Source organism: Hoplias malabaricus, chromosome 18 (assembly GCF_029633855.1).
Source record: "Hoplias malabaricus isolate fHopMal1 chromosome 18, fHopMal1.hap1, whole genome shotgun sequence".
NCBI lineage: Eukaryota > Metazoa > Chordata > Actinopteri > Characiformes > Erythrinidae > Hoplias > Hoplias malabaricus.
The window spans coordinates 24,661,778-24,675,271 of NC_089817.1; the positions used below are offsets into that span (position 1 = coordinate 24,661,778).

A 13,494-nucleotide genomic window follows, 5' to 3' on the forward strand; every position below is an offset into this window, starting at 1 on the left:
AAACACCCTGAAGGGGGCGCCAGTCATACACAGGGTGACACACACTCACACATTCACTTGCACACTCACACCTATGAACATTTTGAGTAGCCAATCCACCGACCAACGTATGTTTTTGGACTCAGTATATTGATGGTAGCTTGGCAGTAATGAAGCTCATGATGAAACTGATCTACTCAGTTGTCTCATGAAAAAGTTTAGTCCCACGATGCTTTTGTATTGCAAACACATTCATTCATTAATTCATTCATTGTCTGTAACCGCTAATCCAGTTCAGGGTCACGGTGGGTCCAGAGCCTACCTGGAATCATTGGGCACAAGGTAGGAATACACCCTGGAGGGGGTGCCACTCCTTACAGGGCGACACAAACTCGTTCACACATTCAATCACTCACTCACACTTTTGAGTCACACTGCCAACGTGTGTTTTTGGACCGTGGGAGGAAACCCATGCAGACACAGGGAGAACACACCAAACTCCTCACAGACAGTCTCCCGGAGCGGGAAATGAACCAGGTCCCTGGAGCTGTGGGACTGCGACACTACCTGCTGCGCCACCGTGCCGCCCATTGCAAACACAGCATAATTTAATTATTAACGTGATTACAGTTGTGACAATTTGTGAATTCTGATGTTTGTGTTTAATGTTTGTTAATGCCAAGGTTTTACTAAATTTCCTTCTTAATTATTAGTCATCTCCAACTGCACCTTTCACTGAGTCTCCCCAACTTTTAGTGCTGCTCACCCATGGATTTAAGAGAATTGATCTAGCTCATAAATGGCTTGATAGTGTTAAAGCTAGTGATATAATAACTTTAGTACAGTGTAAAATGATTAGATTGAAGGGGTGAGTAATGTTGGTTTATTTAAGCTGGAACAGTTTCTGTTGTCACTTACATCAACAAAGTAACATAGCAAATCAGCCAATTAAAATAACAAAAACTGTATCGCTTGTACTTTTACCAGATTAAACTGCAATTGCTGATTACAGTTATTTATAAAAGACTTTGTTTTTGGCTTTAATCTAAAGTCATTAGGTCTAATAATGAACATAAATGACTAGTAGTCACCAGTAGATTTTTACACACAGTGATATTTGTCGTTATTTTAAAGTTGCTTTAAACGTCAGTCTGTTTTTCAATATGTAGTACAAATATCTTATCCCTCTGTACAGTCTTTAAGCCCAGTTACATCCACTGTTACAAAGAAGTTGAGACAGCTTACAACTTTAAAGCAACAGTTAAATTTATTCAATTCAGCTGAAGGTTAGTGGTAATCTTTGTTTGTAGTTAAGACCTTGACATAGTGTGTCAATGTGAATAAAAAGGTATTTGTTTTTTGGCTCATTTACATCTCCAGGGGGTAAATCCCTCTGAGGTGGAATACGTGGTGCAGGGGGAATTGTCACAATGAAGTTCAGTGCTGGAGCTTACCATTAGCATAACGCAACAGTATGAAATGTAGAGGGGCCTTCTCCTTGAGGAGAAACCTGTCAGACTAGTTGGCTTATTTGTTCATTATTTTCAAGAGACTTGGCTTTTTTCCCCTGGAAAATATTTCAATAGATTTCCACCCTGCCATATTTGAAATGATCTACTGGTTTTCATACCACTTAACATGCCATGTACAATTCAGTACACTTTCATCTGTGGTTGAATTTATAAAATTGTTGTGTTTGTTTAAGAAAGTGTTCATCTTTTCTCTTCTTATAGCAAATTTTACTTGGGGGGTGGGGGATGGGGGGTGGACAACTACTGAGGTGCAGACTGACCAATTAAATGTTTACAGAGAAGGTTATCGACCAATAATGTTAGCTCTACAGTCAGACCGTCCAATCAGAAGATTTTAGGCTACTTCGCCACGCCCCCTTCTCACTCAAGTGAACCAATCGGAGTAGGGGAGGGGGGGACTAGTTTGTGAACGAAACGCTTCTCGAAGTTCTATGTAAGCTCTAGAAAAACAAAATCCCGGACGTTTATTTAGGTCTAAAAAAGAGGACATGTCCGGGTAAAAGAGGTCGTCTGGTCACCCTATATAATACATAGAGATTGAGGATTTGTATTGTAGACGTTGTCCTTTTTTCCTATTCCTACTGTAAGACTTTTCAGTATGTCAATATCTTCCATACTGCACATTTTCACATAACACCATTATTATTATTATTATTATTATTATTATTATTTTAATATCTTATCAGCTGACTTTCTAAATACAGTTTCTCTGTTTGGACTCCACTGCAAAAATGTGATGTTCCCTAATAACCAAACCTTGTTCCACTAGTAACAGAGAGCTTTGAGAGTCATTGACTTTTGCTGTAAACTGACAAAGGCCTCAGTTAGCCATTAGCATCAATGCTAACGTCACCTTATACAATGCTTAAATTTTCATCAATATTGCAGTGAAAAATATGATCTTGTTGTAAATTCCTCAGTCTCTGTGAATTTCGATGCCGCAGGCTGCAAACTTTCAAATCGAGACAAGTTTAGGGCAACTACCTTTGGGCTTTTTATATTGTAATATGTTGGGTACAGGGCTGTTATTTTCTGATCTTGTTTATGTCTGGCTCATTGTTTTCATCAGAGGAGGCTACGTCACCTGACACCCACAGGGAGTGTTGTGTGCTGAGCTTTCTCTGTCCCTGATGGTTTGCTAACAGGAGTCTAGACAGTATCTCATAAGCCAGAGCTGAACAGTTGTACTCAGGAGGCTGCACTGAGTCTCAAAAGTGGTCGCTCATATTTGTGAACAATCACAATGTGTGGATGGAGTCTGTCAGCAATCATGAACTGTTTGCATTAGAGATGAATCTTTACCATTCCCTAGTATGAGAACGGGTCAGTATCACTACTAAATATAGTTTGCTTAAAGGAGTAATAAGTCATTTTTACAATCAAAAATGACCAAATTATTAATGAAAATTATTATTATTGTTTCTTAATTATTCATTCATTCATTCATTATCTGTAACCGCTTATCCAATTTAGGGTCGCGGGGGGTCCAGAGCCTACCTGGAATTATTGGGCGCAAGGCGGGAATACACCCTGGAGGGGGCGCCAGTCCTTCACAGGGCAACACAGACACACACACATTCACTCACACCTACGGACACTTTTGAGTCGCCAATCCACCTGCAACGTGTGTTTTTGGACTGTGGGAGGAAACCGGAGCACCCGGAGGAAACCCACGCGGACACGGGGAGAACACACCAACTCCTCACAGACAGTCACCCGGAGCGGGAATCGAACCCACAACCTCCAGGCCCCTGGAGCTGTGTGACTGCGACACTACCTGCTGCGCCACCGTGCCGCCCCTTTCTTAATTATATTATTTACATATTGTATGAGCTGCAACTCACACAGGAATAAGAGACAAGTTGCTTTGAAGTTCATGAATGTTAAGTGGGTCCCAAATGAGGGTGCAGCCATGTTTATGGGCGTAGTGAGTAGATGGAGATACTGTCAGTCATTTTATGTATCAGCCAATCAACCAATGCTTTTAAGGAAAGTGCCATCTGAGAGGGGCTGGGGGTCACCGGGGATCTCCTTAGCAGCTTTGCTGTGTTGTGTGTGTTCTGATGTGGGCAGCTCATTAAGAAGTTTTAGGTGATGTTGCATAATGGCTTTGGTCCCGAAACATGTCATGCCCTATATTGTTTGAAAATGTGTACTTGTTCACTATGCCCTTCTTAGTGCATTTAATAAAAAGCAAAATGGCAATATGGCTGTGCCTCATTTCCCCACCTCTGGGTTATCATCCAGCTCCTGGAAGTCCATACAGAAGTTCAGTTAGGAGTCTCCAGATGTACGTTTTAACATTTAAGTAGAGTGGAGTTCTCTTCACAAAACGTTGTTGGTACAAAGGTGTTGTAATGTACTTTGTTAAACTCCTTTATTTGTGTTGTTATAGAGCACTATAACGGAACTCTCACCACTTATCCAAAGACGTTGTAAATTACATAAAATAAAAGATTTTAAGTTAGAAGCACAACAGCATTCAAAATGCACTTTAAATATATCTACTAATTGACCTGAGTTTACACTGAAAAGAAACCTCACAGATAAACGAACCAGTGAAAACATTGGAGGCTGATTCTTAATGTCTGATTCGATTGGCTGGTGCAAGAAATGATGGACAGCTCTGCGATTGGCCAATCCAAAATTAGAATGCCCATCAATAGACGTTTTTCAGTGGCTGATACAAAAACATTATTAACAGGTTCCTCTCTGAAGAACTAACCCCCTCTTAGTCTCAGGTCTGTAGCATTCCCCTTCTGCCCAGTTCATTAGTTGTCAGTAAAATGGCAGTTAATAATGTGATGAAGGATATTTGGAGAAAATTACTGTTTGCTCCTTTGAAGTGCTTGAATTGAGCATGCCCAGACAAATAATCTTCTAACACGGCCTTACAGGAGGACACACACACACACACACACACACACATACACCAACTAACTAACTAAATAAATAAACAAATAAATAAAATAGCTTGAAATATGCATTGCACACATGCAGAATTATTCTGTTTAAAATACTGGACTAAAGTAATAAGACTCATTGGGCAAGACTCCTATCACCACTTTTGCCTACCTATGTAATGTGATTAAACTGTGAGTCGCTCTGTTTCACAGTGCCTGCCAAACATCAAAAATGTAAATGTGTAGAATCAATGGCTATTTGATATTCCATCCATGTCATGTAGCCCTGGGTAGCAGTATACTACATCTGATTCATGAGAAAATGGATATGTACGGTAGAGCTGCTAGGATGCCTGTTATAGAGCCGCCATGATTCAAAGTCTTGGTTTCATTCAATTTTTGGGAATTGAAGGACAGCTGTGAGTCAGTCATTTTGTTGAGGATGATGGTGAGATTTTGTCTGTTCCAGCAACAATGAGGATGTATGATTGGGGGGCGTTATCCTGTGGTAACAATGGAAGGACAGCAACTTCAGTAGATGGGGTCAACTTCTCTGAAGGGGATTTTTTGCTGCAGGTGGGCGATGACATTCATCTAATACTCCTTGAACAGAAAAAGAAGGATATATCTTGTTTTGAAGTGCACTAGCTCAGATGATCATAAGATTGTAATGGCTGTGATGTGTCTTTTCCACCCAGGCTCTGAATGGGTTCGTCTTGGTGGTGTCCACTGAGGGCAGTGTCTTCTATGCCTCTTCTACTATACAAGATTACTTGGGTTTCCATCAAGTAGGTTTTAAAGACGGTCTCTCTCTGAGGGCCTCTGTGGAGGAAAAATTTGTTCCAAAAAATAGAGCAACTTCAGTTGTGTGGAGGGGGTCTGGTTATATAAGATGTATAATGTACAAAAATAAAAGACATGGTAATTAGTGCTGGGCGATATGAACGCAAATCAATATCATGATTAATTTTACATTTTACCACAATTAGGATTAATGAGCGATTATTGTGTTTTTGTATTTTTGACCCTAACCAGTGATGAGCCTTGTACTGTAGATATGCTCCAGTATTAAAGCTGGGATACGGGAATGTCACTGGGAGCTTGTTCTTCTCTTGTTTTTTTGAGCACTGTTTATATTTGGTGTGTGATTGTGCTTTGGCTGAAACTGTTTTTTACATTACATTTACATTGAACTTTTTGTTCAGTGTCATATTAATTAAAGTCAAAACACAGCACGAGCGGCTCGAGTCGCTCTTTTGGCCTCTTTCTTGCATTTAGGTTGCTTCTATGTGGCAGATAGGAGCAGAATCATGTGACTACAGTTTGGTAGTTGGCTTTAAAGGGACAGTACATCAATACACTGTGGGGACATAACAGAATAAAAATAAAAGAAAACACAAAACAACAACAAAAGAGTTAAAATAATTGATTTGATTAATTGCCCAGCCCTAATGGTAATGTGTAAGATATGCAACAACAATGAGGAAAGTCTAACCCAAGCTCATAAACGACACTGACGCTATGTTGTATTTGTTTATTTTTCACATAAACTTAATTCTTTGCACTTTAATTTATTGCTAGATTGATTTATTTATTTTAAACAAAATCAGAATCTTGATAACGTACTGTTAACAAAATAACCAAATGTTTAGAGAATTGATTTTTTATAATTCTAATGTCCAAAGTAATTACATATTTACTAAAATATAATTTAAGCATTTATTTTGTTGCAATATGATGTTCTTGAAATTAAAATATTTTTCACTGTTTTTCATATTGCCAAGAATATATTTATTGCAAAAATGCCCTGAAAAAAAAAAAAAAAATATATATATATATAGAGAGAGAGAGAGAGAGAGTTTGTAATATGCAATATTGACTTTGATGTACTGAAACTGTCCTCAAATATGTAGAATCTTCTTGTAAAATGAAAAGTTTATTTGACATAGAAAAGACTTAGTCCTGATTGACCAATGCCTCTTGTTCCCTTCACAGTCAGATGTTATTCAACAGAGCATTTATGAGCTGATCCACGTTGATGACCGCTCTATGTTCCAATGCCAGCTGCACTTTGCCCTCAACTCAAAAAGTGGTGTTGGTGGTAAGAGCTATATTACGGGAATCATTGAGAATTAGACCCTAGGCCAACATTTTATATCATAACTATCAAAATTCAACAAGAAACACATTTGCAGTATTGCTAATCACTGCTAGCACCACTTCTGAGATTTCTCATAACAACAATAAGTATGTAGTAATTCCAGAAGGACAAGTGTGCAGTTTTTACCATGCACTGTAAATCAAAACATGCTTTTTCATTCTTCTGTTTTCTACTAACTGCTTTGCTATAGCTGCAGTCTTGGTTTTATTTGATAAACCTATAATGCCTTTAGTTGATCTCCTGAAATCCTAAATAATGCAGGTGCTAGCTAGGCTGTAATTATATGGATGTTATGAAGAAAGATATCCTTAATGGCAGTTTATCTTTTCAGGATTTTGACCCACAAGTCTTAACATGAATTTTGAGTATTACTACAATAATTACTAATCCACATGTTAAAAGATTAAAACGTTACAGAGGCAGTGCCCAAACCAAGCTGTAGGTTTCCTACCTGAGCAGCTCCAAATTGTTATAACTACTGCTACAAAAACATTTGTCAGTTTGTGAAATACATTGAACAGTTAATGTGCTTTGTTCTTTTAGGACCAAGAAGATTTGAGAGCTACAGCCCTGAGTGTCTTCCACCAGAGAACTCCGCGTTCCTGGAGAGGAGCTTCTGCTGTCGCTTCCGCTGTCTTTTGGACGATTCTTCTGGCTTCCTGGTAATATCTACACAATTTAAACCTACCCAAAGTGTGCTTATTTTTGTGGGGATAATCTACACAAGAGTTCCATGTGGTTTGAGTCAAGTCTGATGTTTTATGTTACTGCCTTCAGTTGTATTCAGTGGGGCAGCTAGTGGTTAGGGAACTGGGCTTATAACAGGAAGGTTGCCAGTTTGATCCCCACTGTCAGCAGGTCATGACTGAAGTGCCCTTCATAACCCACCTGTGTGCTCACTGCCCCCTAGTGTTCACTAGTGTGTGTGTAAATGTGTGTTTCACTGCACGGATTGGGTTAAATGCAGAGAACAAATTCCTCTGTGCACGGTGGCCCATAAAGTGATTCTAATTCTAATTCAGTACTCGTTAGTTTCTAACTCCAGTGAGAAACTAATCAAGCAAACACTTAAATGTCTTTGCTTATCAATTATATTTGGAAAATGAGATTAGGTAAAATTTGAATTTGTCATCACTTCCAGCTATTTTCCCATAATCCAGGTTCTGTATTCTACCTCATTTTAATGTCTTTTTAATACACAGGCCCTGAATATTCAGGGGAGACTGAAATACCTTCATGGAGATCACCAGACTGTGGAGAACAGCTCAACACCTCATCCACAAATTGTTCTCTTTGTGATAGCGAGTCCTGTTCAGCCTGTGGGGATTTTACAGATCAGAACCAAGACCTTAATTTTCCAAACCAAACATAAGCTGGACTTTGCTCCACTGAGCATAGACACCAGGTATAACTCAAGAACCAACTTTTCAGAACAGGTTTGATTCACAATTGTTGCTTAATTGTGAAGAGCAAAAGGAAGTTCACTGCAAAAAATATTGACAGTAAATGTATAGCTGTCAGTGTCCAGGAATTCAGGAGAGCATCTAATGAATCTCTGTGTCAGCTGACAGTTCAGATTTAGTATTGCACTTGGTCTTGTGTGATTGTGTTGGGAAACTTAACCAACAGGTAGACGCCAAGTTGGAGGTGTAAATTAACTAAAAATCTTGAGGTGATATTTAAACAGGTTATTGTTGCTTAGCAGATGGTCCACAGCTTTTCTTAATTCCAGCTGCCGCTACCCCAAACTCAGACATTATAACACTGAATACTAAAAGTGTGAATGTTTGAGCTGAAAGCAAACAGATTCAATTCACAGTTCATTGGTTGTGAATTGCTCTGAATATAGAAGGCTGGTCCAGAGAAAATCCTAGAGCTGAAATTAGTTTCCATTTGATCCCCTGTCAACATGTTCACAGAGTACACAGAATGTGTTTATAACATAAACAAGGTGTGTTGGTCTCTGTAATATAGCATTCCAGTATTTAAGTTTTGAACACAATGATATTAAAGTCCTGATACTTAAATAAGTCTGAACTAATTTACTTTAAATGAGATGAAACTCAGTTGAACATCTCTCACTATCTCCACTTCTCTTTGCTGTTACTCATTAATGGTTTCTTTTTCAGAAATGCGCATGACTCTGTTTAATTGTCTCTGTTCTTTATCTCTCCTCCTAGGGGGATGATGGTTTTGGGATACTCAGAAATGGAATTGTGCACCAGAAGATCTGGCTATCAGTTCATTCACGCTGCTGATATGATGCACTGTGCTGACAACCACTTGAGAAGTAGGGAGCTTGTTTCTTCATATGCAGATATGTGGGTGCAGCTGATTAAATGACTTCTTTGGTTCATTTTTAAAAAAAATCAAAGACAGAACAGTACAAAAATTACACATTTATGTGTCCCACCCTCCTGTTATTCCTCCTTCCCTTCTTCCCCCTTCATTACACCCCACCAATTATACCTTAGTGTTCAATTCAGAACACTAACTTTAAATACATTACAAGTGTAAAAGTGAACTAATTAATTAGTAATTGTAAAAAATGAAGTAAAAAGGCAGTAATGTCTGGTTGCTTTTTAAAGTGATTATAAGAACAAATACTTGACTGACAACATACTTTTGTTCACTTTAATGCACTTCCTGTATATTTTCTTAAACTAATCTATTAGAACATGTTGCGGCCTGCAGTAAAGTTACACTGGCCCAAATATGGCCCATTTCTTTTCTAAAATGAAGGGTATTAATACATAGTTTTTTCCCCAATTTGCTGCAATGACAACCCCTTTGACTTTAAGAAGGCTTTACTTTCAATCCTGTGAGGATTTGATGCCATTCAGCCACATGCACACACACACTATAGTTCACTATAGGTCAGGTTATGACGTTTAAAGAGTAGGTTATAAACACAAACAACGCTCCAGCTTTTCTTCCACAAAAAAACGGGGTGCCATTTAGCTGATGCTTGCCTTAGGTGCAGCTGCTCCACTTATATCTCTTGCTTTTTAATTGAGATTATAAAAGCTATGCATACACAATTAAACACCTTTGTCAACAACGGGTGCCTAAAACACCTATTAATACAGATATATCAAAATGTTTTGGACGTAAATTGTATGACAAAACGTTAAACTGAACGAATGAACAAATATTATGCACTTATTATCTGTAAAAAAAATCCCTGTTGGGTGTATGTTACCTTATTTTCACTAAGAAACTTTCAAAGAGTTTTTATAGTCATACACCACAACTGTGACAATCATAAATGAACACTGCCTTCTGTTTCTTCCGGTTAGTGATAAAGACGGGAGAGAGTGGATTCACTGTCTTCAGGCTCCTGACTAAGAATGGAGTGTGGGTCTGGGTTCAGGCCAATGCCAGAGTGGTGTTCAAGGGAGATAAGCCTGATTTCATAATAGCTCGGCAGAAGCCCTTAACGTGAGTGGTCATTAAAAATTGAAGAGAATCCATAAACGGAATTGCTAATGCTCTATTCAGAGCCATAAGCTATATCAGTGCCATAAGCATAGTTTAATGAATTGTTCCATCTGTCCAGAAATGAAGAAGGTGAGGAGACTCTACGTCAGAGACGACTGCAGCTTCCTTTCAGCTTCGCAGGAGAGGCTGTACTTTATGAAAACTTGGACGTTCCAAAAGTGCACAGCAAAAAGAAAAACAAATCTACAGATCAGAACGACCTGGGCCCTGACTCACTTTTGGGCTCCATGCTCAGACAAGACCACTCCATTTATACACCTCCAGCAGGTGCAGAATTGCAGTGTCCTCTGGACCAGGCCTTCGTGGACAGTCATGCCCTGCTTAGTGTTCGTAGCAATGGCTGGAGACTGGACCCTCTTGAGTCCAGCTTTAACCAGAATACTATGTTGGAAGCCCTGCAGAAGATCCTAGGCAAAGAAGGTGGAGAGGGACCTCTGACGGGCTGGGAGATGGACCACACTGAGTTGAAGGAATGGGAGGATGCCTTAATGAGGATACATCTAGAAAGAGGGGATGGACCTGCTCAACTGAATGACATTCTGGCTAATGATGTTTTCTCATATGTAGAAGAAGCTCTTTTGAAAGAGACCACTATGAAGGATAATAAGCAGACCAGACCTCAAGGTGCAGAAATGGAAGAAGGCAAGAGTCTTGATTCTTCCCAAAGTGAGCCAGTGAAGTGGCTCCAGAACTCTATGTTGTCCAGGAACCCTGTGAAGGTCCATCAGAATTTCACAGATTCCAAACCAGGTGGTCACACGTCTTAAGACCAATATTCCTTGAATAAATCTCCTGTACAAAAAGCTCAGAATCTCAGTTTACAGAATTTGACTTATACATTTTTCATAATAATAAACCACATTCAATTTTAAATAGCACAGAGGACAAAGGAGCAAATGTTTCTCTCTTTTTTGGAATTGTTTTGACCTTAATGAAGACAACAATCACCATAAAGAAGTGTAAACACTGACAACAAACAGTTTCAGCGACCAAAGTTAATATCACCAGTGTCATAACACTTGAAGGATATGAACAGTGGTCTGGCTCAAAAAAAAAAGAGACTCACAAACTCTCAGCAACATTAGAAAAACATATCAAAGTTTTAAAGGTGAAGTTGACGACTGTAAACAAAAAACACTTTTTATAAAATTCAGATGTTTCTTCGCCATTTGCTAGTTCTCCAGTCTCTGCAGCGCCAGTGTCTATAAATGAGTAAAAAAACCAAACAGCACAGTATGCCAGGCTTTCTCTCTGCTTTTTAGACAAAGGAGAGAACTCCAAACACTGAAAACATGAATCAAAATGAGGATTTCTTTCCTGCTTCATTCTACATGACCTTAAACGACGCAGAACTTAGAACTGCATTTCCCCCCAATTGTAGACTTTCCCTTTAATACCTGAGCATATTTACAATAAAAGCCTTTTCAGTGAACTATGAGGGCAAAAATTTAACAAAAATAAAACAAAATAATCATTCATTAATGGTAATCGAGGTAAAATATTTAATCATGATATTGATTTGCAGTCACCTAGCAATAGTCTGAAAGACTACGTTTACCATATTCCCCTAAAAATCCCAGCAAGGTCAGTCACATATGGTGGTAAATGAAAAACATACAAGCCCAGTCATCTTCGGCAGTTGTGAATTTAGCGCTGAAGGGAGAGGAAGGAAGCTGAAAATACTCAGAATACCCATCATTCCTCTAAATATGATTTGAACTCAGTTTGCTGGAAACCACAAGAGTTGAACTGCACAGCGCAAAAAAACCTTCACTCGAATTTGTGCTAAGAGATAGACCGACTGTGCAGCCCCTCACCCACAGTAATACCGTGTACCATGTCAATTTTTTGAGGCGGAATGACGGTATGAAAAAAGTGGATACTGCCCACCCTAGTTAAAAAAAACAAAACAAGGTATACAATAAGTAGATTTCTGTTAACATCCATTGAAAGATTTCCTGAAAATCTATTGTTTCGTTTTTGTGATTTATGTCTGATAGAGGTGTCTGATACTGCACTTGGTCACTGTATTGCTGGTTGATAATTGGGCTAGGCTTTTTAATTCCAGAAATTCTGAAGTTGATTCCAATTTCAGGTGACAAGCGCCAGCTCCACTTGATTGTCTTGATTCTGGAAGCCTGGATTTCAAACATAGGGCTGGTTTCTAAGAGACCGATTAAGCTTAGTTCTGGACTGTATCCTCCCTTTAATGTAAAGTCACAGTTCAGAATCCTGTGTAGGCCAAGACTAGGCTTAATCCCTGTCTGGGAATCCATCCTACATAGATAAAACTTCTTCATATGTCCTCTTTTACGCAGGAGTTTAAAAATGATTGAATAATGAAGGGTTAAGGGTGAACACGGGCTGGATTTGAAATGGCGGTACGACTGACACAGAGGCTGACTTGCATGAGACCTTTAGTATATTTCCCACCAAATTACCGTGAGGTCTCAAATGTAAACAGAAGCTGAACAGAGTAATATTGGCCTGGAAAGCTGAATGTTTCTGCCAAGCTTTTAGCCTAGATCTAGTTATAGGGATCTATGAGCCTTTAATGATATTGATCTTACAAATAAAGTAATTGAGATTAAATGTACCTTTCTGAATGCTGAGGTCCAACAAATACAAATCATTTTGGACAAAAATAATGCAAGGATTAAGAACACCCCATCAGGGTTTTAATGTGTTTTAATATTTTCCAAGTTATACCCCAACAGCAATAGACAGCACTAAAATCCCAGTGTTATTTAGTCCACGTTGCTCAGGCCAATCTTATGTGCATTACCTAATGCCAGTGAGTCATCAACGCATCATCCGTTCTTTCCCAGAGCCATTTTCACTGTTCCAGGAACAGCTTCCCGTTGGGAGGTTAATGTCTAACAGTGAATACACAGACAGTCTCCCTGGAGCTGCTCATTCCCACAGGAATATACACCGGAATATCTTGATTACACATTTCTTAATCAACATTGTATAATCCTGATAACATACGCACACATTTTTTAATATGGTTATTGGCTTGGACTGATTTTATTTTTATTATATTTATAACTAATGTTTATGGTTGAACAACTATGTTATGTTTGTCTTTATGCACAAATGACTTGTGAAAAATTCCTAGACATTTCTAATCTGTACAACTGCTGTGTATAAGAGTTTTTAAACACTGTGTCCACTCACTGTCCACTCTGTTAGACACACCTCCCTCACCGGTCCACTTTGTAGATGTAAAGTCCGAGACAGTAGCACTGCAGATCTGTTGCTGCACAGTTTGTATTGTTCATCTTCTAGTCCTTCATCAGTGTCCACAGGATGTTTCTGATTGGTGGAATACCCTCAGTGTATACCCAACAGTGACACTGAGGGCTGCTTTAAAACTCTAGCAGCCCTGCTGTGTCTGATCCAATTGTGTCAGCGC

General features: G+C 39.0%; 1 protein-coding gene across 2 annotated transcripts in view; it reads left to right on the forward strand.

The window, feature by feature from the left end:
* Positions 1 to 11,182, forward strand: part of LOC136674828 (aryl hydrocarbon receptor-like) — a 23,985-nt gene extending 12,803 nt beyond the window's left edge. For both annotated transcript variants that reach the window (XM_066651089.1, XM_066651090.1), the window contains exons 3-10: positions 4,884 to 4,990; positions 5,113 to 5,202; positions 6,410 to 6,515; positions 7,119 to 7,237; positions 7,778 to 7,980; positions 8,756 to 8,865; positions 9,875 to 10,016; positions 10,135 to 11,182. In XM_066651089.1, coding sequence (XP_066507186.1) covers positions 4,884 to 4,990; positions 5,113 to 5,202; positions 6,410 to 6,515; positions 7,119 to 7,237; positions 7,778 to 7,980; positions 8,756 to 8,865; positions 9,875 to 10,016; positions 10,135 to 10,843 — 1,586 coding nt within the window. In that variant the 3' untranslated portion in view covers positions 10,844 to 11,182. The remainder of the gene's footprint in view (positions 1 to 4,883; positions 4,991 to 5,112; positions 5,203 to 6,409; positions 6,516 to 7,118; positions 7,238 to 7,777; positions 7,981 to 8,755; positions 8,866 to 9,874; positions 10,017 to 10,134) is intronic.
* The last annotated feature ends 2,312 nt before the right edge of the window (positions 11,183 to 13,494 follow it).